The 25736-nt window shown below is 38.1% G+C and overlaps 1 protein-coding gene across 1 annotated transcript; it reads right to left on the reverse strand.

Annotated features, from left to right (window-relative positions):
• Positions 1 to 4486: 4486 nt before the first annotated feature.
• pen-2 (presenilin enhancer, gamma-secretase subunit) lies at positions 4487 to 23455 on the reverse strand. Its single transcript, XM_090381347.1, has 3 exons — positions 23206 to 23455; positions 16132 to 16236; positions 4487 to 4772 (listed from the first exon to the last, which is right to left on the reverse strand). Exons 1-3 carry the CDS (start codon positions 23264 to 23266, stop codon positions 4633 to 4635), a joined length of 306 nt encoding a protein of 101 aa, XP_090237473.1. The 5' UTR covers positions 23267 to 23455; the 3' UTR covers positions 4487 to 4632.
• Between the last annotated feature and the right edge of the window lie 2281 nt (positions 23456 to 25736).

Consider the following 25736-nt stretch of genomic DNA (forward strand, 5'->3'; position numbering starts at 1 on the left):
GTGGATCAACACTGACGGAATCCATACTGGCGATCGTTCATCAGACTGAATGTTTCTAGGTAGTTTAAGAGTTGGCAGTTAATTGATTTCTCCATTACTTTAGAAAGAGTAATTGCAATGGGACGATAATTGGATGGGAGGGATTTGTTACCCTTTTTAGGAACTGGCTGAATATGAGCAAATTTCCAAGCAGAAGGAAAAACACCTTTGGAATAAGAAAGTGAAAAAAGGTGGCAAAGACCAGGAGTAAGTTCAGGAGCATAGGTTTTGAGAAAAAGTGGAGAAATACCATTGGGGACCTGGCGCTTTCTTAGCATCAAGATTCGCCAAAATCCTTGTGTCATCCTTTTGACGAAAGACCACGGCAGTCATTGAATGCAGCATGTCGGTAATGGTGGGAGGTGTTTTACCAAGATCAATACGTGAGCTGGAAGAAAAATGGGATGCTAGCAGGCCAGCTTTATCCTTGGCTGAAGTGACAACAGAACCATCTGGTTTGGCAGAGATGGGCAAAAGTTGCAGCCAATAGCTTTGGCAAGAGACCAGAATGCTCGGCTACCATTAGGGCAAGAAGCAAGTTTTCTACTCTTAGCCTGTTCAAACTCTAGTTTGGACTGATTAATAACTGCTTTACAATTGTTGCAAGCTTTGGTGTAGGCAATAAATGAAACTGAAGAATTATAAACAAGCCAATTACGATATGCAACATTCTTCTCTTGAACAGCCTTAGCACATTTATTGGAAAACCAAGGTTTAGATAAAGGACGAGGTTTTAAAGTGGAGTGTGGGATAAAGGATTCCATTCCTGTAAGAATAATTTCAGACACGATCTGAGCAAATGTTGACATCAGAAGTTTTGAAACAGTAATCCGACCAAGGAAAAGAAGAAAAGAAGTCTCGCAGGTCATCCCATTTTGCCTTCTTGTAATGCCAAACAACACGAGGTTGGGAATAGCCATGAGATAAAGGTTCCATTGGAGAAGAGACAATCACCAAGTTGTGATCTGAAGTGCCTAAAGGACCTCTCACTTCGACCATATACTTAGAAGGGTTGTTTGTGAGAAAAAATCAAACGTATTGGCTGTATGATTAGGATTGTCCGGTATTCTTGTGGGTAAATGAACAATCTGTGCTAGGTCATTAGTAATTGCAAAAGCAGCATCTCGACCTGCTGGGTCGGTGTGACTAGAAAATGGAAGCCAGCTGGAGTTGTGAATATTAAAATCACCAAGGAAAATTACCTCACTGTTAGGAAAGTTGGACTGGAGAAAGTCAAGTTGCAAAGAGAGGAAGTCAAAGAGCTCCAAGTGATTAGTGGAGTTGGGAAAATGGTAGAGACAACAGATGAATTTGACACAATGAGGTAGAGAGATTTTAAGCCAGAGGAGATTCCAAATTGCCAAGTCTCTGACAGGGAATATCAGAACAGACATGCACAAGTACCACCTTTGAGGCGAAAGGAATCATACAGCGAATAATTTGGGCATCTGAGATGAGCAGTAGTTGAATCAACCGATAACTGAGATTCTGTCAGAAAATGTACATGGGGTTTGGCAGACTGCAAGTGGAAATGGACATCGTTGAGATTAGAACTGAGACCACGTATATTTGTGAAATGAATTAGGAAGTCCTTGGGAGGTTTAGATCTTTTCACAGATAAGCTTGCTCTATTAGTTTGACAATTCATGGTGTATTCAATAAGAAAAAGTGGGTGGGACATGCTGTATGAAGTAATGAAATTTTTTGATATGGCGTACACGTGGTAAGAATATATCCAGATCCTTGACATAACGTGGCCTCGACAATGCTCCCCGCATACACACTACTTGGACTCCCTCCAGTCACTATCTGGCAGAGTAGAGGTAGCAAGATTATACACTAGCTGATCCAGAAGCCTTCTAGAGAGTTACCAATAGGTTCGGTCCGGTGTACTAACTAGCGGCCGGCCTGCGAACACCGTTTTAGAGCTGTACCCTCGAAATGTAAGGAATATTGGATCTCGCCACGACGTCCATCATAAGCTCAAAAGTCATCAATCTTACTGCATGATGGAAGAAAAAGGGAAGGGTTGACCGGAACTTAGCTCTAGAGATAAACATAGGTTGCACCACTTCAAGCCTCCGATAAGCAAAGTGGTGGTATTCCACCGGTTGATGAGAGTCATCTACCACCTAGTACTGCCTGGTAACATAGAGGGGCGGCATTCCTCCATGTGGTGTGGGCACCACATTCGACCCCTGCTTATGTTGGTTCACACCTGGGTGGTCACCCACCATGTACTCGTGCATGGAAGTTATACGCAGGATTACTAACAGTCCCACCATCGTGAAGGTGCAAGCAGAGGATTTGGCTGTCACAGACCGTCCGGACTTCGCCGAAATTGGGTCCACTTGACTTGAGTGTCACCCGAATATCAGTTCCATCAGCGTTTTAGACTCCCAGGTAGCAAGTACAACTTGTCTGGCAAATCTGAGAAAATGAATAATTTTGAAATTTTATAATTTCAAAATTATTCAGTAATTTTGTAATTTTATAATTTTGAAATTTTGTTTACTTTCATAATTTTTCCTGCGCATGAGATAAAAAAATTTAATAATTCTATTTACATATTCATTGAACATTTCTTTTTTGATTCTATCAAATTCAGCTTGCATAATTGCAATTGTGGAATTTTCCTAAATGCTTATTTAGGGAAATTCCAACTTATGTAGCATTCCAGAGAACGCAACCCTTGCATAAGTCGGGGAGTTCCTGTACGATTGATGATTTATTGTAAACTCCACTGACCACAGAGTATAAACAGGTTTTTTTTTTTTTTTTTTTTGGTTTTTTTTAATGCATATGTATATTTACCTTTTAATAGTTTACATAACTTTGCTGCTGACAAAAGTTGCACCCCAGGGTAGTGATGTCATAATTACTGGCAAGAGAATAACAAATAAGTAAAAAAGGAATAGCTACTAACAAAATATAATCATGCCACTGCATATGAGCAATGAAATATGCAAAAAAATACATTCATGCTAAGTTTTATGGTAACAGTTAATGCATGATATGTTTGTTTAAATTTATGGAGACCATTGTAAACTTTATGAGGTATAGTATTCTAGAGTTAAGTCAAAAGTGCCTGGAAACAAGAAAATGGCCAACTTCTCAATTACAGGAAAAGGCCCCAATAATACTGTATTCAACTGTCCCACACTACAAGAAAAAAATTCACTGATACTATTCACTTTGCTGGCACTGGAATCCAGTTGCCTCTAGGCTCTCATCTTAATGTGATCCTGCTTGCCACATGATGCATTCATATGTAATTCATTCTGTGCTTGCTGTAAATAAAATCACCGATTTTTTGTTACTTTTCATTTTGCTTTAAAATAATTAAAAGGGAGTGAAAAAAAACCTGACAATAACAACTCTTGTCTAATGTTTTTAATATCCACCTCTGCTTATAATCAGATGTGATAGGAAGAGATGAGAATCATCCATAATCTTTTCTTTACCATTTTAACAATGTTATTCAAAAACATTTTTCACAATATGTCACATTTATTTATTACTGAACATATCTACAATTAAAATGAAATATTACCAATTGTGATTCTAAAAACAATGGGATCTGAAAGTATTTTATCGTACACATCAATTTTGTTACCAGAAAAATAAAATATATAAACATGGTTTCAAAATTTTTGTAAGATTATCCTTGAATGGCTCACAGGTTTACTACATTTGAGTACTTAGCAAATGTAGAGTTGCCAGAATGAGTACAGAGAAGGGCAACAAAAGACTGTTGAGGGGAACAAAGGGGGTTCTCTTACAAAGAAAGGCTTAAGTTCTGAAAATTGCAGCATATGGAGACTAGGCACCTGCGAGACAATCTGATTGAGGTGTTGAATGGATTGAGCAGGCTCAATGCTGATGGGATTCTTCCTCTTTCTCAAATTACAAACCTGAGGAGGCATAAACTAAAACTGAGGAAAGAGTTGTCGAATATCTGTGCAGAAATTTTCCTTTAGCCAGCGGGTAGTTGATAGCTTAAATAGATTCAAGGCAGAACTAGACAAACATTTGGAACAAATGGATGGGTGAAATGAAAAGGGTTTTTTTTTCTGTCTGATGTTGCATAAGCTTGCTTTCTCATATCATATGCCTCTACTAATGCTAATACTCATGATGTAAACTCAGATAAGTTAATCTTTGCGTTAAAATCTGAGCAAGAATATTTCTACCCAAAAAATAAGAATATTTACTTACCCAAAAAATTCTAATAAATGATGGAATATGGAGGCAAATTTTATTACTTAAATTTTGCAGAAATGTGGAATGTGTGTAATTAAAACTTTAATCACTAACAATATAGAATAAGTACACACACAAATATTCAACTGAAATTAATATTACAATTGCTTGCATGAAGTATATTACCAATAGTCAAAAAAAAGTATATACATATACTGATTGGTAGATTTGTCATATAACCAAACAATTTCTGAATTACAAATGTTCATTATAACTTGGATCCTCATTATTTCTCCTTTTCTTTTTTGTTGTTTTAATATACACAGCAAAGCTGGAAGGTTTTTTCTTAAAATTATTGTCTATTTTGCATCAGGTGATATTTCTATGGCTTTATGGTACTCCTATTGGTATAATGAAAGATAAACTGTCAGCTGTTTCTCCCCATTCAGCTCTGTATATCTGGAATGTCACTGTCCATGCTATAAGTAGCGCAGCCCAAATAAAAGCTCCTATTCCTGATCTAATGACATCTGGAAAGTTAAAGGTCATTTAGTACATCTGACGTTTAATAGTAATAATAACAGTGAGAGATAATATATTTTTTAAATAAAAAAAAATACCCTCAAATTCCAAATTTAGGAAAAAAAAAACTTAAAGATAGTTAAATTGATAATCAGATTAGTCTTTCTAACATTATTATTTGAAAAATGCTTCCAGGTTCCCTCTATAGGGAACCTGGAAGGGACCTATATGCATATTTTTTCTGGAGCCTGCATATTTATAAATGCACCTCTGACCACCACTCACCTTGCTCAAGACAGTCATCATCAACTCAGCTTTTCAGCCTAGCAACAAATTAACGGTATTTACTTCCAAGGAACATAACTATTTCAGCTAGCTTGTCTATCCTTATAGTCATATGATGTGGGTAGGCACTACAAAATTTTGTTAAAACATATTTTTAGGAATTTTTTCTCAATATTTCTTGAATATTATTTTGGAGTGATAAGTGAAAGGACATCCGGTCATAGGTTCTGCTTGTACCACAGAAAGTAAATTATATCAAATTTCTTTTCCCAATCATGACTAACTTGCTACAGCAAGGAAAGAATTCTGATCTCATTTACTTTTTCATTACAGACCGTAATGAAAGACTATTTTTTTGTTACAAACTAACTTTTTTTTTTTTATAGAAAGTACAATGAAGCCAATTTCTGGTTTGCTGCTTTTTGTGATTGTGGACAGCATTCCATAAGAGATATTCTTTATGACAGTTGTTGTTGTTGGAGAATTTAAGGCACATCAGCAACTTAGGCCATATTGTGCTATATATATATACAGGGTGTTTCAGTTAAATGTTTCAGAACTTCTAAGAGGGGTAGGGTACATCCTGACAACTCGAAATCATATAGCAATGTGGGGTCGGAAATGCTTTCCTGAAGCGGTGTTGTACACAGAAGCACCATAAAGAAAAAGAGACCGTAAGTGAGAAATCGTTTTAATAATACATGAAAAGAAGCAAAAGGTACATGGATTAAAGTAAGTGTTCGAAGTTTCTTCCACGGGCTACAATGCACGCCTCACATCTCCGACGCATGGACATCCGAACATTCTGGAATACTCCAGGCGAATTTCGAATTTCTTCGGCAGCTACTGCGATTCTTGCAACCAGCTCCTCAGCATTGTCAACAGGGGTGTCATAAACTAGCGATTTCATATGACCCCAGAAATAAAAATCAAGACATGATAGGTCGGGTGACCGAGCAGGCCAACGCACGGGACCGCCACGTCCGATCCACTGTTGACCAAATGTGACATCCAGGTAGTTACGAACATCTCCGCTACAATGGGCAGGGGCTCCATCATGTTGGAACCACATTGTCTGTTGCGTCGATGCAGAAATCTGTTCATCTCTCAAAAGTTGTGGCAATACTTGCTGCAGAAAGATCAAGTAGATAGGTGGATCAAGTGGAAGAAACTTCGAACACTTACTTTAATCCATGTACCTTTTGCTTCTTTTCATGTATTATTAAAACGATTTCTCACTTACGGTCTCTTTTCTTTATGGTGCTTCTGTGTACAACACCGCTTCAGGAAAGCATTTCCGACCCCACATTGCTATATGATTTCAAGTTGTCAGGATGTACTCTACCCCTCTTAGAAGTTCTGAAACGTTTAACTGAAACACCCTGTATATATATTGCCTGTAAACTGCATATGTTCTGTGGTTGATTTGTCAGTTTTCTGGAGTAAAAACCATCCTGCCCTCACCTGAGACAACTTACTTGAACACATTGTACAAAAAGCCTATAAAAATTCTTCATATGAATTCAAACTCAGGTCTTTTCCACTCGGTGCGGAGAGGATATTGATTCTACTAACCCTGCTACCTGTGAAGGCTCATATGACAGTGATCTTCCCATAGATATAATGGTGTAAAGAGAGGATATGTTCTAAAGAATAAAATGTTCACTCCCAAATATAGACGACAACTGGATAACCATAATATTTTTATAAAATGTATGTTCTAACAAAAAATTTTAATTTTTTTAACAATAATATTTTAAAATAATATCTTTGTTGCAATATTCAATGAAAATAAACTGCAGTTCAGTGGCATAATTCTTGAGTTAATATATGAGTACATAAAAAACATTTTGCTTAAATCGCAATGGCACTGAAACTTGGTATGATTCTGGAACTGTCTGATTATTACTGTATAAGTTCAGTACAATTTAAATAGAAATATGAAGTTCTCTGAACTGTGTATAGGGGCTGCTAGGCCAGATCATGGTCTTGTATTGATGAAGGGCTCACATCTGGTGAGTATGGGCTTGGCACACCCAGGGACCTGAGCTGGATATCATCATTCTTCTCTTTCTTGGTGATTCCCTTCTACTTCTGATTCTTGTTCTCTGTCTCTCTCTCAGGGTAATTCAGAATTTTTTTTTTTTGGCTGGTGCAGCATAAGCCTCAGGCTTCCTTGCTCCATATGCTAATAATAATATACACTGCCCTACCATTACTACCAGACACCTGCCTTCAGACAAAAAAAAAAAGGAAAAAAAGAGCTTTTATTGTGTCATTTAATATTTTGTGCTGAAACCTTTTGCTTTTGTGACAGCCTTCAATCTTCGCGGCATACTCTCCACCAGCTTTTTATAAATATCAGGTGATATGTTCCTCCACTCGGCCTTTAACGCAGCCACCAGTTCGGCTTTGTTCTTTGGCCGATCTCGATGTGCATGTACCCGAAGATCCAATACATCCCAAAGATGCTCGATAGGGTTCAGATCACCTCTCTGGGTTGGCCAATGCAACTTTTCCACACCTGTGTCCTCAAATTACTCTATTATCAGCAAGACAACGCACTGGTAGAGTGCGTTGTCTTGCTGATAATAGAGTAATCAGACTGGTAAAGTGCAAACCTCAACTCATCTGTCCATACTGTTTTCCACTGCTCTATAGTCCAGGATTTGTGGTCCTTACACAATGTTAATTGGTGTCTAGCATTTGTTGAGGTGATCAATTCTGTTAAACTGTTGAGATAATTCTGTTGAACGTGTCATCTTGCATGCCCACTTTTGCAATTGTCTGTACGAAGCCCAGTGGGCATATTTATAGCAAGTTCTGTGATGGACCTGTTTCCCCATCTGTGAAGGGGTGTCCAGATATTAATGGCAGAGCAGTTTACATATATATATATATATATATATATATACAGGGTGTCACAAAAATACAAGATGCTGAAAATGTTGTGCAGGAATGGAGTACCATGCAGACATAAGTGTGTCGTGCAGTTCCTTGAAATTCAACAGAGGTGTAGGCCTGCAGCAAACAGCCCTTTCCAGCTCATCCCAAAGATGTTCAACAGGATTGAGATACGTGGACTGAGTGGGACACTGCAGCAAAGAACAGTCATTGTCATGTTCCAGGAACCATTCCATAGTGATTCGGGCTTTGTGCACCAGCGCATTAACCTGCTGAAAGTAACAATCTGACTGAGGAAAAACTGTCAACATGAATGGATGCACTTGATCAGCAATAATGTTTAGGTACGATGTGGCATTCACACATGAATCTATGGGTATGAATGGACACAACGAGTGCCAAGAAAACATTTCCCACACCATAACACTGCCCCCACAACCTTGCACAGCAGTCGTCAGACATGACAGGTTCACAGATTCATGTAGTTTTCACCACATTCTGAACCTTCCATCAACATGATGCACCAGGAACTTTGACTCATCAGACCAAATCCTTGATAGTCCAGTGCTGGTGTTGCTGTGCCCATAGGAGGCATACTCTCTTGTTCTTTATTGATAACAAAAATACGCAATGTGGCTATCGGCCCATTCACGACAAAGTGCGACTAGTGGTTTGTTGCGATATTTTGTTCTGCGCACCAAGGTTGTTTTTTTTTTTTTTTTTTTTATGAAAACTCCAAACACGAGAGGTATTAGAACCTATAATACTTAGTACTGTGCTTCGGTTGGAGGTTAAGAAGAAGAAAGAATATATTTGTTACATTAGCCTTGAACTTCCGTAGACTAATTTTCAGGAAATACGTATGAAGGAGGGTTGTTCCAGAAAACGGCAGCTGAATGAATAAACGAGCATGATGAAAAGTTGGTTCTGTGAGTTTGAAGTTGGACAGTAAATGGATGTTGGCTGGTGGCAGCACGTGTTCAGACTGTTTTGAAAGAGAGCGCGGGAATTATAGAAGCCAATTCAGAAGAACAGTGTCCATGGAAGTATTTGTAGAAAAGGTACGTCTATGAGACAGAAAGTGGAGAGACTCTGTTAAAGAGGAGTCATTAATTAACCTAACTGACCTCTTCTGAATGGAATCTAGAAGCCTGAGAGTGGTTTTGGGGGCACCGCCCCAGATGTGGGAACAATATTTCATGGTAGAGAGGAAAGAGAAAACCAAGTTTTTTAGATGCAGAGGAAGCAATATTTGTATTGTGCTTGTGCCAAGAGAGATAAGAAGTCAGGGTAATGCCCAAAAGAGATATATCATCTTTCCTAGAAATCGGAGTGTCACCAAAGATAAGCATAGGAGCAGAAGAATCTTTTTGCGTGATATAAGACAAGACTGAGTTTTAGAAGGATTGAAATCAACCAAGTTGTCTTTGTCCCACTAGAGAATTACCTGGAGATCGGCATTTAAGGAATTGGTAGCGGATATTCGAGAAGTTGAAGCTGATTGAGTAGGGCAAGGCTTCTCAAACTGTAAAGTGGAATGCAATGTGCTAGCATAGGCATAACTATGGATAGGATTTCCAGTCAATGGAAGAAGGTCATTAATATACAAGAGGAAAAGAGTGGGGGAAAGAACTGAACCTTGGGGGAGGACTGAACCTCTCTGTCCTCTAACTTCTCCAGCATTAGTGGAGAAGTTAGAAGACAGAGAGCCATCTACCATCAGCCTCAGTGAGCGATCAGAGAGAAAACTGGTTAACCAATTACAAAAAACAGTTGGCAAACCATAAGATGGAAGCTTGTTTAGAAGACCTTTATGCCAAACACGATCAAAGGCCTTTGAGATGTCAAGACCAACTGCTTGTGTTTCACCTAACTTTTCCATTGAATTTGTCCATAAATGGGTAACATAAGCCAGAATATCACAAGTGGATTGATACTGATGGAATCCATACTGGCGATCATTGATCAGACGGAAGGTTTCTAGGTAGTTGAAGAGTTGGCAGTTAATTGATTTCTCCATTACTTTAGAAAGAGTAGAAGTAATTGCAATGGGACGATAATTGGATGGGAGAGACTTGTCACTCTTTTTAGGAACTGGCTGGATATGAGCAAATTTCCAAGCAGAAGGCAAAACACCTTTAGAATAAGAAAGTGAAAAAAAGTGGCAAAGAACAGTTAAGTTCAGGAGCACAGGTTTTGAGAACAAGTGAAGAAATACCATCAGGAACTGGAGCTTTATTACCACTGAGATTCGTCAAAATCCTTTTGACGGAAGACCACAAGAGGCATTGAATGGAGTGTGTTGGGAATGGTGGGAGGTGTTTTACCAAGATCATTAATACACAAGTTGGAAGAAAAATGGGATGCTAGCAGGTGAGCTTTATCCTTGGCTGAAGTGACAACAGAACCATCTGCTTTGGACAGAGATGGGCAAAAGTTGCGGCCAATAGCTTTGGCAAGAGACCAGAATGCTCGGCTACCATTAGGGCACGAAGGAAGTTTTCTACTCTTAGCCTGTTCAAACTCTAGTTTGGACTGATTAATAACTGCTTTACAATTGTTGCGAACTTTGGTGTAGGCAGAAAATGAAACTGAAGAATTAGAAATAAGCCAATTACGATATGCAACATTGTTCTCTTGAACCGCCTTAGCACATTTATTGGAAAACCAAGGTTTAGATAAAGGACAAGATTTCAGAGTGGAGTGTGGAATAAAGGATTCCATTTCTACAAGAATAATTTCACTGACACGATCTAAGCAAACGTTGACATCAGAAGTTTTGAAACAGTAATCCGACCAAAGAAAAGAAGACAAGAAATCTCGCAGGTCATCCCATTTTGCATTCTTGTAATGCCAAACAATACGAGGTTGGGAATAGCCATGAGATAAAGGCTCCATTGGAGAAGAGACAATCACCAAGATGTGATCTGAGGTACCTAAAGGACCACTCACTTCGGCCATGTATTTAGAAGGGTTGTTTGTGAGAAAACGGTCTAGCGTGTTGGCTGTATGGTTAGGATTGTCCGGTATTCCTGTAGGTAAATGAACAATCAGTGCAAGGTCATTAGAAAGTGCATCTCGAACAGTTGGGCTGGTGTGACTAGAAAACGTAAGCCAGCTGGAGTTGTGAACATTAAAATCACCAAGGAAAATTACTTGACTGTTAGGAAAGTTGGATTGGAGAAAGTTAAGTTGCAAAGAGAGGAAGTCAAAGAGCTCCAAGTGATTAGTGGAGTTGGGAGAACAGTAAAGACAACAGATGAATTTGACACAGTGATGTAGAGAGATTTTAAGCCAGAGAAGATCGAAGAGAGGAGATTCCAGATTACCAATTCTGGGAAGACAGGGAATATCGGAACGGACATATGCACAAGTATCACCTTTGAGGCGAAAGGAATCATACAGTGAATAATTTGGGCAACTGAGATGAGCAGTAGTTGAATTAACCGATAACTGAGATTCTGTCAGAAAAAGTACATGGGTCTGGCAGACTGCAAGTGGAAATGGACATCATTGAGATTAGAATTGAGACTACATATATTTGTGAAATGAATTAGGAAGTGTTTAGGAGGTTTAGATCGTTTCGCAGATAAGCTTACTCTGTTAGTTTGACAATTCATAGTGTATTCAATGGTAAAAAAATTGGGTAGGGGGGACATGCTGTATGAAGTAATGAAATTTTTGGATATGGCGTACACATGGTAAGAATATAGCCATATCCTTGACATAATGTGGCCTTGAGACAATGCCCCCCGCATACACACTACTCGGACTCCCTCCAGTCACTATCTGGCAGAGTAGAGGTAGCAATATTATACACTAGCTGATCCAGAAGCCTCCTAAAGAGTTACTGATAGGTTCGGTCCAGTGTACCAACTAGCGGCCCACCTGCGAACACCATTTTAGAGCTGTATCCTTGAAATGTAAGGCAGATTGGATCTTGCGATGATGTTCATCATAACCTCAAAAATCGTCAGTCATATTGCATGATGGAAGAGATGGGGAAGGGTTGATCAGAACTTGGCTCTGGAGACTAAACATGGGTTCCACCACTTCAAGCCTCCAATAAGCGAAGCGGTGGTATTGCATTGGTTGATGAGAGTCATCTACCACCTAGTATTGCCTGGTAACACAGGGGTGGCATTCCTCCATGTGGTGTGAGCGCACACCTCGACCCATGCTTACGTTGGTTCATACCTGGATGGTCACCCACAATGTGCTTGTGCATGGAGGTTATATCCAGGATTACTAACAGTCCCACCAATGTGAAGGTGCAAGCAGAGGGTTTGGCTGTCACAGACTGTCCGGACTTCACCGAAATTGGGTCTACTTGACTTGAATGTCACCCCAATATCAGTTCCATCAGTGTTTTAGACTCCCAGGTAGCCAGTACAGCTTGTCTGGCATGTCTGAGAGAATGTCTGTGACATCCTCAAGGGACTGAATGCGCGACATTGTGGCCCCTGTTTTCTTGCACAATTCTAACCATCCTCCTCTGACCTCTCTCTCATCAACAAGCAATTTTCTTCCACGGGAGTGCCGTTGAGAGGATGTTTACTGTTCGTTGCACCATTCTTGATACACCCTTCGAACTGTGGTGCGTGAAAAGTTCAGGAGAACTGCCATTTCGCAGATGCTTTGCCCAGCACATTTGAAGTCCATTAGATTACTCCTTTTCCCCATTCTTGCTACGGTTTTTATGCTTAACTGATACTAGAAAGGTTGTTCTGCTGCAATTATATCCACAACTGTGGTCATGTGACTTGCAACATTGTGGGACAAACCATTTGTGTGTACAGCAGGGGTGTACCTAATAAAGTGGCAGCACAGTGTGTATGTATATGTATGTATATATATATATATATATATATATACAGGGTGTTTCAAAATTATGTATATACACTTTAAAAATTTATATAATAAATGAACTAAGGGATTTTGCCCCTGCTTGCTTTGCTCAACAACCCCAGTGCACACTTTTCTACATAAAATGTAGAGGTATGAAGGAGCAAGTCAAATCTTATCTACGTAAAGACACACCTGTCGAAACACATTGATCTTCTTCTTCCCCCTTTTTACTCCCATCCTTCGGCTATCTCTCTCACTCATGCTTTTTTTTTTTCTTTTGTTCTTTGTAAGAAAGCTAAGGCGACCCCTGATGGAGAGCAGGCAGAGTACTCTAAGGATGGAGAGCCTGGCTCACCTTCCAGTGGTAATGGCAGGCAAAGTGTAGTCCCCCTAGGAGCCCTGCAGCCAAGAAGCTAGCACAAACAACAGAATCCAACACTAAACTACATAGGCAACACAACACATTTTTTTGGCTTTTACAGAGATTCTGTATTCATCACAAGACTACTGATGGTGCAGATTTGGAAAACCACAGGTGGAGCCTACCCAAACACTATGCCACTATGATCGTTATCTAATGAGGAAATGACCTATGTAATTATTTACTTGTGCATTTATAGTGATGTAATTACCACATCCACTTGTACCACATCCTTCTTCTCCCATTGGCTACCACACAGCATTCTCAAGGTGGAATAAATATCACTCTGTAATCATTTTTCTGAGTTGGTCACTTAGGAAAAAGGCCTTTTGCTTTGGGTTCCATAATGCATGAGGAATATTGTTGCATCCGAAAGATCAGGACTAAAATATTTAAAAAACTATACAAATATTTAAAATATTTACAAAATACTAAACTATTTTTAACAAAATACAAATATTTAAAATATTTACAAAATACTAAACTATTTTTAACAAACTATACAAATATTTAAAATATTTACAAAATACTAAACTATTTTTAACAAACTATACAAATATTTAAAATATTTACAAATATACAAACTATATTGGGTCTCTTCATCGACCGATATTACAATGGAACATCAAATGATGCTGTGCGTGGTCATGTATTACAGAGTGAAGCACGTGCATGAGGTTGGTGAACATTATGGAGGCAGCTGTCTTTCAATGGAAGGCAACAATGTAATTATTTACCTGTGCATTTGTAGTGACATAATTGCCCCACCCTCTTTTCCCATTGGCTCGAATAAATATCATTAGGAGGAAAACAATGTTTGCAGTCTGTGACTGTAAACCTGATTTTTCCAAGTGTCCCCAAGCAAAAGAATCTAAAGGGGTGAGATCTGGAAACCTTGGAGGATATCCAAAAGCACTCCCTTGACAACCTATCCAGTGATCATGAAATTCACTGTCAAGATAATCATGCACAGCTGTATGATAATGTGGAGGTGCACCAACTTGTTGAAAATATACCAATGTATCTGCAAACATGTCTCTGATTTTTGGTCCAGCACAATCTCTCAACATATCCAGATAGTTTTTTCCATTAACAATGCCATCAAATCGATAGGGACCAATAATTTTATGTGAAGAGAGCTCCATCCACACAGTAATGTCTGGTAGACTGACATCTTCCTGTAGCGTGATGTGTGGATTTTCAGTGGCCCAGTTTGCTTTTGTTCCATATTGTGATTTCCAAGCATGCTAAAGTTCATATTTCCAACCATTTTATAATTGCCTTTCTTTATTCAAAACTTAATTGGGTACTCTCCATCATTTTAAAGGTATCTATAAAATAAAACAAATATTAAATTACTGTAAAAAATTTGTGTATTTTTAAGCTACAAAATGAGTTTAAGAAAATTAAATTGGTGCACACTGCTCATTAAATATAAATTTTTAAAGTGCGTATACATAATTTTGAAACACCCTGTAGAAACAACAAAATGACTATCCTGTTGTATAAGGCAATGGTTAGGCCATATCTTGAATACTGCTGTTATTTGGATTTTAGGAGCATTAGCAACTAAGGCCATATTGCTCCGGGATATGTGGTGGTCATTCCCTGACCTTTCCGCATCCTCCGTATTTGGTGGTGACAGGCTCAAACCCCGGTCTAATCAAGAAGCGTGTGCTACGCACTGCTCCTCCTTCCTGACTACGAAGGCGCCTTTTGAATACTGCATGCAAGTCCAAGTCTAGAAGCACTCATTTTAAGAAAGATGTAGATCTGTGCGAACAACTGTAGCGAACAAACACAAGATCAGTCAAGAAGACACAAAATGGTACTTTTAAGTCTCATTTTGTGTCTCATTGATTAATCAAGACATAAAAAAGTACCTTAAAAGATTTCAGTTCTAAAAACTGCAGTGCTCGGAAACTAGGTACCTGTGAGGTACCTAGTTTGAAGTGTTTATGGCTTTAAATAGTTTGAGTAAACTAATTGCCAGGGGACAAGTTTAAATTGAAGATAAAAAAAAAAAAAAAAAAAAAAAAGGGATGGGTGGAGGACAGATGTGTGAAAATTTTCTTTCAATCGGAGAGTAATTGATTGTTGAAACAAATTTCCATCTGGTGTTGTGGAAGAGAGTAGTTTGAATAAATTTAAATATGAATTAGACAAATTAGTTCATTAGGGGATAGAAAGATGAGGTGGGGCATGATTTTTCCCCCCCTGGCTGATGTATAAGATTGCTTCCTTGCATTATTTGCCACAACAAATAGTAATAAATGATTATGGTGTGGCTAACCTAATAGTAACTCGATGCATCTTGTATAGCTACAATAAAATTTTCAGATTTTCTTATTTATCACTGGAAATGTGAAATAACTTTAGAAAGAACAGCAAAACAGTACCCTAAGAAATAAATTAAACTAGTAAAAAAGGCAAAAAAAAAGAGGAAAAGAAATCACTTTTCTTTAACAGGGGATACTGTTGGTAATTTCCAATTTAATTACAAGAGCTTAATAGTAAATTTCAACTTCAAATTTCAAATACTGTATACAAAAGAGTTGAAAATATTTCATTCTTACCCATTTTACTTTCAAAAGGTGACACTTTACAAAGTTGAAGAAGAGTTCATAAATTGAATTTATGGTGTCAAAAAAATTCTGTTTATAAGGGAGAAAGTTTGTAAATTAGAGAAAGTAAATGAGATAGAAAGTCTGTAAATTCTTACCCATTTTACTTTCAAAACATGATGCTTTTGTTCATGAGAAAGAAAGTTTGTAAATTAAGCATTTATAAACCAGGAGCTCATGATATTCAAATTTTTAACCTTAAAATGAATAAGATAAATTTTTATACAGAAACGACTAGATATATTAATTCAGTATTCACATTACTTCTATACAAAAATAACTTACACGTTCTTATCTGCTTCTGTTCTTCAAAAGGAGGTTTACGGAAAGCTTCATTAAAAAACCAAACAGAATTTACAAACCACAAGAATGGAAGTAAACAAAATCCACCTAGGAAGATAAGAAAAAATTTAAACAAATAAACAATACTTGCAATTACAAATATTCTTTACTTCATTAAAGAATACATATGTTTTTTTTTTGTTTTTTAAATTGTTCACTTACAATAAGAAATAAATAAATTACCATTTATTTTCTGTATAGTTATGCTGACCATAGGAGTGCTAACTTAATTTTAACTTTTATTGCAGCCAATATACCAGCATGATTGTTTAAACAAGACTTTTTTTTTTTTTTTTGTATTTTTGTAAAAAAAAAATCTAGTGGCAATAATACCAGTACATATTAACCTGCCTTTTTGTGGCAACATATGGATTTTTCTCGCAACATATATATCCAGGTCGTATTAAGCCAGAGCAGGGAGGGTGTGTGTGTGTGTGTGCATGTGCAAGCATGTTGCAGGAGGCTCAGAGAGGCAAATTCCTCTATAGTTGCCCACTCAAAGAAATTTTTGGAGATTATCCAAGCCCTTCATTAAAAATATCAGTTTGATAATATTTAACAGATTAAATATTATCAGTTGTAGGTTAGATGTGCGGAAGTTTGGCTTTAGCCATTGGTGGTTGATTGCTGGAACAAACTTCCACCTGTCGTAGAAGTTGATAGCTTAAACAGATTCAAGGCAGAACTAGACAAACATTTGGAGCGAGTGGATGGGTGAAATGAGAAGGGGGTGTCTTTTTTTTTTTTTTTTTTTTTGGCTGATGCTATATAAGCTTGCTTTCTTCCATCATGTGCCCTTGCTAATGCTAATTATTATTAGTGGCATATGATTCAAGGAAGCAAGCTTATAAAGCATCGGCCAAAAAAAAAACAAAACAAAACAAAAAAAAATCTCCACATCACTTCGCCACCCTCTCCAATAATTTGTCCAATTCTTCCTTGAATTTATTCAAACTGCCCACTGCCACAACAACACTATATGGAAGTTTGTTCCAATAGTCACCCACCATTCAACAGTCAACAACCTGCAACTATCCTTCCTCAATTTGAATTTATGTCCCCTCATGTGTGTAATCTGAGCAATAGGAAAAATGCCATAATTTATCATATGCATTATAAGTTTGTTGAATGCTGATTACCTAAAAAATTCAGAAGGGGATTTTAAAATAAATTTTTCATGTTTTAAGACCAGTTGGAAAAGTTCGTGGCCTGAATATGAAAGGGTAGTAATGATACAGTGTTATAAAAAAAAAAAAGCTAAATTTCATGTAGTTTCAATAAAATATATTTTTAATTACAGGTCCTAAAGTCAACAAAGTTGTGTGAATGAAGAAAGAGCAGCAAAATCAGTTACCATGCAGTCATCTAATATGTAGGAAAAAAGGGACTAATGCCAAAGGCAATTCATGAGGATATGGTTACAACATTTCGGGAGGATGTCCCTTCCTATTCCATGGTTAAGTGAGCAGTAGAACTTAAATGAGAGAGGGAGAACCTGGAAGATGACCAACACTGTGGAAGACCCATAATCTCCACCGATCCAGTTGTTGACAGTGTGCATGATTTGGTGATGAGTGATTAAACGTGTGTACCTCATAACAAGAGGTTCTCACTAGGAAAACGGTGTCAGCACAATGGGTCCCAAACTTGACAGCAGATCAAAAACATACAGGAGTCGTGAAGTAAAGTGAACATTTGCATCATTTACAATCGGATCCAGCAAATTTCCTTGCAAGACCATGGATGAGACATGGGTCCATTATTTTCAGATAGAGATAGAGGAGCAGTTCAAAGTGTGGAAAAACAACTCTTCTGCCCTTCCAAAGAAAGCCAAGTTGATCTTTCTGCCAGAAAGGAGATGGTAGCAGTTTTTTGAAATGCTAATGGAGTGTTGCTGGTGGCTTATCTTCAGAGAGACCAGACAGTCAGAGGTACATATTATGCAGACCTTGTGAGGTATTTGTGTGAAAACATCAAAGACAAACACTAAGCAAAGGAGCCTTGTTCCACCAGGACAATGTGCATACAAGTCTGTCACTACCTTGGCTATACTGAATGAGTATAGCTTTGAAATCTTGGGCCATCCATCATATTCACAGATTTAGCACCATCGGACTTTCGCATATTTCTTAATTTGAAAAAAAAAAAATACCTGGCTAGCATCCAATTTCCCACTGACAATGACATTGTTACTGCAGTGGATGCATTTCTAGAGCTCCAAGAGAAAACTTTCTTAGCAGCTGGAATCATCACATTGGCATTGGTCGCAAAAGTGTATTTACTCCAAAAAAGACTATGTTGAAAAGTAACATATTACTAGACTACTCAAATAAACCCTTCATACTCGAGCCACAAACTTTCCAAATGTCCTTAGTAAATAAATTATGGAAAACAACTTTTTCACTGACAAAAGGCAGCCAACTATGCAAATTTTGAAGTTAGAAATTGTAAAATTTTATCTCTAAACTTTAAATCAATTTTCAGATTTTTACAAATTCTTAACATATGTAGCCTTGGTTGCATTATGTTAAGAAGCTGAATATATTTTGCTGCAAGTACACCATATAATCAGGGTTTGCTACTCCAACAAGATGAGATTAGTGAGTGGAACAAAGGGTTGCTGTTACCAAGAAAGGCTTAAGTTCTGCAAATTGCAGGAGATGAAGCACCTGCGAGGTGATCTGATTTAAGTGTATAAGGCCTTTGAATGGTTTGAGCAAACTCAATGCTGATGGGATTCTTCCTCTTGCTCAGATTCTGCACCTGAGGGGGCATAAATTCAAATTGAGGAAAGACAGTTGTAGAATAGATGTGCATAAATTTGCCTTTAGCCAGTGGGTGGTTGATTGCTGGAACAAACTTCCATCGGTCGTTGTGGAAGTTGACAGCTTAAATAAATTCAAGGCCGAGATAGACAAACTTTTGGAGTGAATATGGATGGGTGAAATGGGAAGGGTGTTTTTTTTTTGGCTGATGCTATATAAGCTTGCTTTCTTGCATCATATGCCTCTAATAATGTTAATGCTAATATTAATTAGGAGCACAAAACGGTACTCTCCAGGAAGGTACTTGCCAGGAGACCTGACTACAATGTTTCAGGCTTATATGGATTGAGTAAACTAACTGCTGATGGCATCTGTGCTTATTCATACAACACAAACAAGGGGAAATATTTAAATGGAAAAGGATAGTTGCAGGAAAGATGTGCAAAAATTTGCTTTCAGCCAGAGAGTGATTGACTGTTAAAATAAACTTCCATCTGGTATCATGGAAGTGAATAATATTAACGGTCTCGATCACACAAATTGTCTGTCCAACACATGTCTAGTAAAGTTTTCAGACAACAGAATTCCCATAATGTTTTTATACAATGGAAGTGAATAGTTTGAATAAATTTAAAGAAGGAACAGACAAATTATTATTAGATGGGATGAACATATGATATGAGTAGGATTTTTTTTTTTGACTGATGCATAAACTTCTACACATCATTCTGCCACTACTAATACTAATACCTAAAAATGTCATCAATTCATTCAATGTGTACTCCCCTGACTTTCACCACATCTACAAGGTTGTGTCACAAACAGTCAAACTAATAGCACAAACTTATTTGTAGAAAGAACTAAACCTCCCAAAACTTCCAAATTCATTTCACATATAGACACTATCTCACTGAAAGCCATGGCGGATCCCTCTAATGGTACTCCAGGAAATTGTGCCTAAGAAATATGCAAATAGTTTGGTCTATAGAAGTGATTAGCATTCCTTTCACATGTGTATGCTGAAAGGATAAGCACATGAAAAGAGTTTCACAGGGGTTGATTACTGGAGGTCATGTGAGGAAAATGTCTGTATATGATACTACTCAAGAATTAAACATTTCTAAGTCTACAACAACTGACAATGCACTAAAATTAAAAACCAAGGGGTGATGCAGAGAGTATGGTGTTCTGGGAGGAAAAATACTGAGTGACAAGCTAACATGGCTTGACATGGCTGGTTACTTGGAATTTTTCGGCTGTGAGCAGCCATGGGCAAACCTACAAGCATTTTCCTGTAACAGCTACAGGACCTGTTGACCATTCATGAATCTCACGAGAGGAGGAGCATCTGTAGTTCTTCCTCTGTGCAGATGACATAAAATTGTTCACGTCTGGGGACTTCAGGTTCACAGTTTTTGGAGAAGAAATTGCTTTACAGATGTCATCAATGAAGACTTATTTGCTTAATTTGTTTAAAATGACAAAAAATCAGCACAGACCACCATCACTAAAAAAAAGGATATGATGACAGTTTTGGCCAACAGTACAAAAATCTAGAAATTAGTGCTTGCAAATATCTCGGCCATTTCTGGAATGAGAATTTTATCTTTTCATAACATTTTAAAGCCACAAATGCAAAAACATACAGAACCATGCTGGATCTCTGCCAAGAAATGAGCAGGCTTCCAATACTCAATTGATCATTAATTATCTGTTCTGGGTAAAATAATGGAGTCACTGGTTAAAGATGCATTGCAGGATCATCTAGACAAGACTGAAGCAATAATTCAGACACAGCATGGATTTGTTAAGGGAAAGTCTTGTCTGACAAATTTGATAGGATATTATAATGTGGTTACAAAGGAACTGGATGCAAAAAATGATTTTGATATCATATATTTGGATTTCAGGAAAGCTTTTGACACTGTTGCGCATGAAAGGCTATTGTACAAATTGGGAGCAGAATGGTATTAATGGTAAGTTGCTACAATGGATAAAAGGATGGTTAAGTGGGAGAAGACAGAGGGTGGTAATCAATGGGTGCTGATTCAATCAATGGGCTCTTTATGGACTAATGTTATTAGTGGAGTCCCACAGGGTTCGGTGTTGGGTCCACTGTTGTTTTGTATATTTATCAATGATATTGATGAAGGTATATCAGGCTTAATGTCGAAGTTTGCAGATGATACAAAGGTTGGCAGGGTTGTTAATGACAGTAATGGCAGTCTGCTACTGCAACAGGATCTAGATAATTTGGGCAGATGGGCTAAGAAGTGGCAACTGAAGTTTAACCTTGACAAATGCAAAGTACTGCATATGGGTAGAAGTAACCCCAGAGAAACGTACCAACTGTGTGGTACTACACTTAAGGTGGTAGAAAATGAAAAAGACCTGGGAGTAATTGTGCAGTCAGATATGAAGTTTTCTGAGCAATGCAGACAGGCTGCCAGGGCAGGTCATGGGGTTTTGTCAATGATATATAGGAATTTTGCTAGCAGGGAAAAGGAAGTGATTGTCCCTCTGTATAAGGCAATGGTCAGGCCACGCCTTGAGTACTGCGTACAGGTCTGGAGGCCTCATTTTAGGAAGGTGTAGATTTACTTGAGCGTGTACAGAGAAGGGCAACAAGATTGGAGAGGGGAATGAAGGGATCCTCTTACCAAGAGAGGCTTAAGTTCTGCAAATTGCAGTGGCTGGAGACTAGGCACCTGTGCGGTGATCTGATTGAGGTGTATAAGGCCTTGAATGTTTTGAGCATGCTGAATTCTGATGGAATCCTTCCACTTGTTCAGATTACGAACCTATGGGGGCATAAATTCAAATTAAGAAAAGACAGATGTAGAATAGATGTGCGGAAATTTGCCTTTAGCCAGCAGGTGGTTAATTGCTGGAACAAACTTCCATCTGTCGTTGTGGAAGTTGATAGGTTGAATAAATTTAAGGAGGAACTGGACAGGCATTTGGAGGGAATGATGTGATTTTTTTTTTTTTTTTTTTGGCTGATGCTGCTTAAGCTCATACACATGCTTTCTTGCATCACATGCCACTACTACTACTATTCACTAAGATGCCTTCTGCCAGTGATTCTGCACTCTTCTGTCATTTGGTTTTCTGCTCCTACTAATAATAACAATAATATCAATTCCTAGGCCTGAACACTGGACCATAAGATCTGTAATAATTCTTTTACCATCTCAATAGCAACATTATATACAAAGTTCAGTGTCACATCCCGGGGAAACAGCTCATTATGTCTTTCAAACATTTCCATTTGTCAATGTACGGATTTTCCCAACACGTTCCATGTGTCACTGGGCATACCAAGTTTCACCTAACATATTTAAAATTTCACCAGATGCAATATTCATTCTCCCTGCTAACCTTCACATCTAGTTACTTCAGTTCTTTGTTAATGTATCATATCAGTCACTTCTCCCAGCCTTGTCTATAAGCAACGTTTGTGCTTATTATCCAACTATTTGAAGCACTTCAAGTGCTATTTGAAGCAGACATATAGCACTGAACTGTGTTCTGTGCTATATGTCTGCTTCTGTCGAGCAGTGCACCTTCAAACCATGAAACTTTGTTTGCAATGTTATCTTTACTATTAATGTGTATATAAAAAACTGTGTGTGTGTATATATATATATATATATATATATACACACACACACACACATATATGCTTATATATATATATATATATATATATATATATATAAACATAACAATCCATCTCTGAGGAAGTGTAACAGGTGTGGAATCCATGAGACATCAAATTCAGGGACTTATTGATATCTTTTCAGTTTGTGTTAGCATAGGCATCTGCACGATGGTAAAGGTTTTCCTCTATCAACATCAGTCTTTCACTGTTATAATAAAGAACCTTAATGTAGTTGAGAGTACTTCCTTTATTCACCTATTTCCTACATTATGTCATTCAGGTCACATGGCCCCTGGCATCAAAGTACCGGAAAATAAATAAACTCAAAAATTTGGTTTATACTCCAGATTATGGGTACACCTCCGTACTTCGTGGAGAAAGTGGCTTCTTTTACTCGAATTCATCCCGAATTACTGGCGTAAACTAACTTAACTTAACCATAATTTACTTGTCATTGAAACTTCTCTAACTGTATGTGCTGTAGCGGATTACAAACAAAAAAAGTATTATTTTTTAACTTGCTAAGAATATTATAATACATTTGACACAACTGTAAACGCTGAAATATATATATATATATATACAAACCTCTATAATACCACCTGCACAGGCTTAATTTATCTTCATTTTTCATTTTACGGAGATCCATACGAACTGAAATTTGTAAACAAATTTAAAGTGACAATCAACTTGTAATTCAGTTCCTTAGGGCATAAAGCGAATTTACAAATGCGATCACTGTGACTTCACTTTTACAATTTTAATAATTTAAATAAACACGATCAAAAAAGAACACTAATAACTTTATATCTACAAATATCATAGTCTATCGAACAAAAATCTTTCAAACAATATCTGATATATACAAAATGCACACCACAAATGATCAAATAAATCGGAAGAGCGACCTCTAGTGGAACAGATTTGAAGAAAATTCAATGTCTGAATTTGATCTCAGTGATTCTTGAGTAGTCTCAACAATTTAAAAATTTATTTATTATTATTATTATTGTTGTTGCTCTTATATTATTTCTCCCTGATTGAGGGGTTCCACTCCGTGACGGGTACTGCTACCAAGTACACAGGGTGGTTGTAATGTCTGGTGTTGCTGTGGGTCAAGGAAATCTCTGACTGTCCTAGAGGTGTTCAGGATTGTGACTTTCTGGAGTTCCTTGTAGGTGTTCTCTGGGAGACCTATTGCTGCTAAGCTGCTATGTAGGTCTTTGGTTCCATACCGGTAGTCGATACTTCTTGCATATGCCACATCTCCTTGATTTCATGTCTCAGGTTCGTGTACTTCCTAATTTTTTCCTTGTGGGTTTTCTGGACATTAGCATTAGCATTAGCATTAGTAGAGGTATTTGATGCAAGAAAGCAAGCTTATGCAGCATCAGCCAAAAAAAAAAAAAAAACCCACTTCCACTTCACCCATCTGTTCGTTCAAAATACCTATCCAGCTGAGCCTTAAACTTATTTAGGCTATCAACCTCCACCACAAGGGATGGAAGTCTGTTCCACCAACCAACCACCCGCTCGCTAAAGGCAAATTTCTGCACGTCTATCCTACATCTGTCTTTCCTCAATTTGAATTTATGCCCTCTCAGGTGATTTTTCTGAGCTAGAGGAAGAATCCCATCAGCATTGAGCATGCTTAAACCATTCAAGGCTTTATACACCTCTATCAGATCACCTCGCTGGTGCCTAGTCTCCAGACACTGTAATTTGCAAAACTTAAGCCTTTCTTCGTAAGAGCACCCCTTTGTTCCATTCACTAATCTTGTTGCCCTTCTCTGTACTCGTTCCAGCAGCTCTACATCCTTCTTGAATTGAGGTCTCCAGACCTGTATACAGTACTCTAGGTGTGGCCTGACCATCACCTTATACAATGGAATAATCACCTCCTTATCCCTGCTGGAAAAATTCCTGTATATCATTGACAATACTCCATGAGCTACTCTTGCAGCCCGTCTGCACTGCTCAGAGAACTTCATATCTGCCTGCACAACCACCCCCAAGTCCCTTTCATTCTCTACCACTGTCAGTGTAGTACCACAGAGTTGATACGTTGCTCTGGGGTTGCTGTTTCCCATGTGTAGTACTTTACATTTATCAATGTAAAGTGACATTGCTAGTGTTCGGTACCGCTATTAGCATTAGCATTAGCATTAGTAGAGGCATATGATGCAAGAAAGCAAGCTTATTCAGCATCAGCCAAAAAAAAAAAAAAAAAAAAAAACCCACTCCCATTTCACCCCTCCGTTCGTTCGAAATACCTGTCCAGTTGAGCTTTAAATTTGTTTAGGCTATCAACTTCAACAACAAGTGATGGAAGTCGGTTCCACCAACCAACCACCCGCTGGCCAAAGGCAAATTTCCGCACATCTATCCGACATCCGTCCTTCCTCAATTTGAATTTATGCCCTCTCAGGTGATTATTCTGAGCAAGATGAAGAATCCCATTGGCATTCAGCATGCTCAAACCATTCAAAGCCTTATACACCTCTATCAGATCACCTCGCCGGTGCCTAGTCTCCAGACTCTGCAATTTGCAAAACTTAAGCCTTTCTTCGTAAGAGCAACCCTTTGTTCCATTTACTAATCTTGTTGCCCTTCTCTGTACCCGTTCCAGCAGCTCTACATCCTTCTTGAAATGAGGCCTCCAGACCTGTATACAATACTCAAGATGTGGCCTAACCATTGCCTTATACAAGGGAATAATCACCTCCTTATCCCTGATAGAAAAATTCCTGTATATCATTGACAAGACACCATGAGCTACTCTTGCAGCTCGTCTGCACTGCTCAGAGAACTTCATATCTGCCTGCACAATTACCCCCAGGTCCTTTTCATTCTCCACCACTGTCAGTGTAGTACCGCAGAGTTGATACGTTGCTCTGGGGTTATTGTTTCCCATATGTAGTACTTTACATTTGTCAATGTTAAACTTCATTTGCCACCTCTCAGCCCATCTGTTCAACCTTTCCAGATCCTGTTGCAGCAGCATAGCGTCAGTAGTGTCCTTAACGACCCTGCCAACCTTTGTATCATCTGCAAACTTGGACATTAAACTTGATATCCCATCATCAATATCATTCATAAACACCGAAAACAACAACGGA

The sequence above is a fragment of the Mastigoproctus giganteus genome, chromosome 9, assembly GCF_048544385.1.
Source record: "Mastigoproctus giganteus isolate SK-2022 chromosome 9, ASM4854438v1, whole genome shotgun sequence".
Classification (NCBI taxonomy): domain Eukaryota; kingdom Metazoa; phylum Arthropoda; class Arachnida; order Uropygi; family Thelyphonidae; genus Mastigoproctus; species Mastigoproctus giganteus.

What these genes read in the sequence shown, in the direction of transcription:
- pen-2 (XM_090381347.1), bottom strand. Translation starts at nt 23,266, where the DNA reads ATGGATCTCCGTAAAATGAAAAATGAAGATAAATTAAGCCTGTGCAGG. An exon ending in GTGCAGGTGGTATTATAGAG is followed by an intron (nt 16,237 to 23,205) that starts GTTTGTATATAT and finishes TTATCTTCCTAG; the next exon opens with GTGGATTTTGTTTACTTCCA. An exon ending in ACAGAAGCAGATAAGAACGT is followed by an intron (nt 4,773 to 16,131) that starts GTAAGTTATTTT and finishes TTAACTTTCCAG; the next exon opens with ATGTCATTAGATCAGGAATA.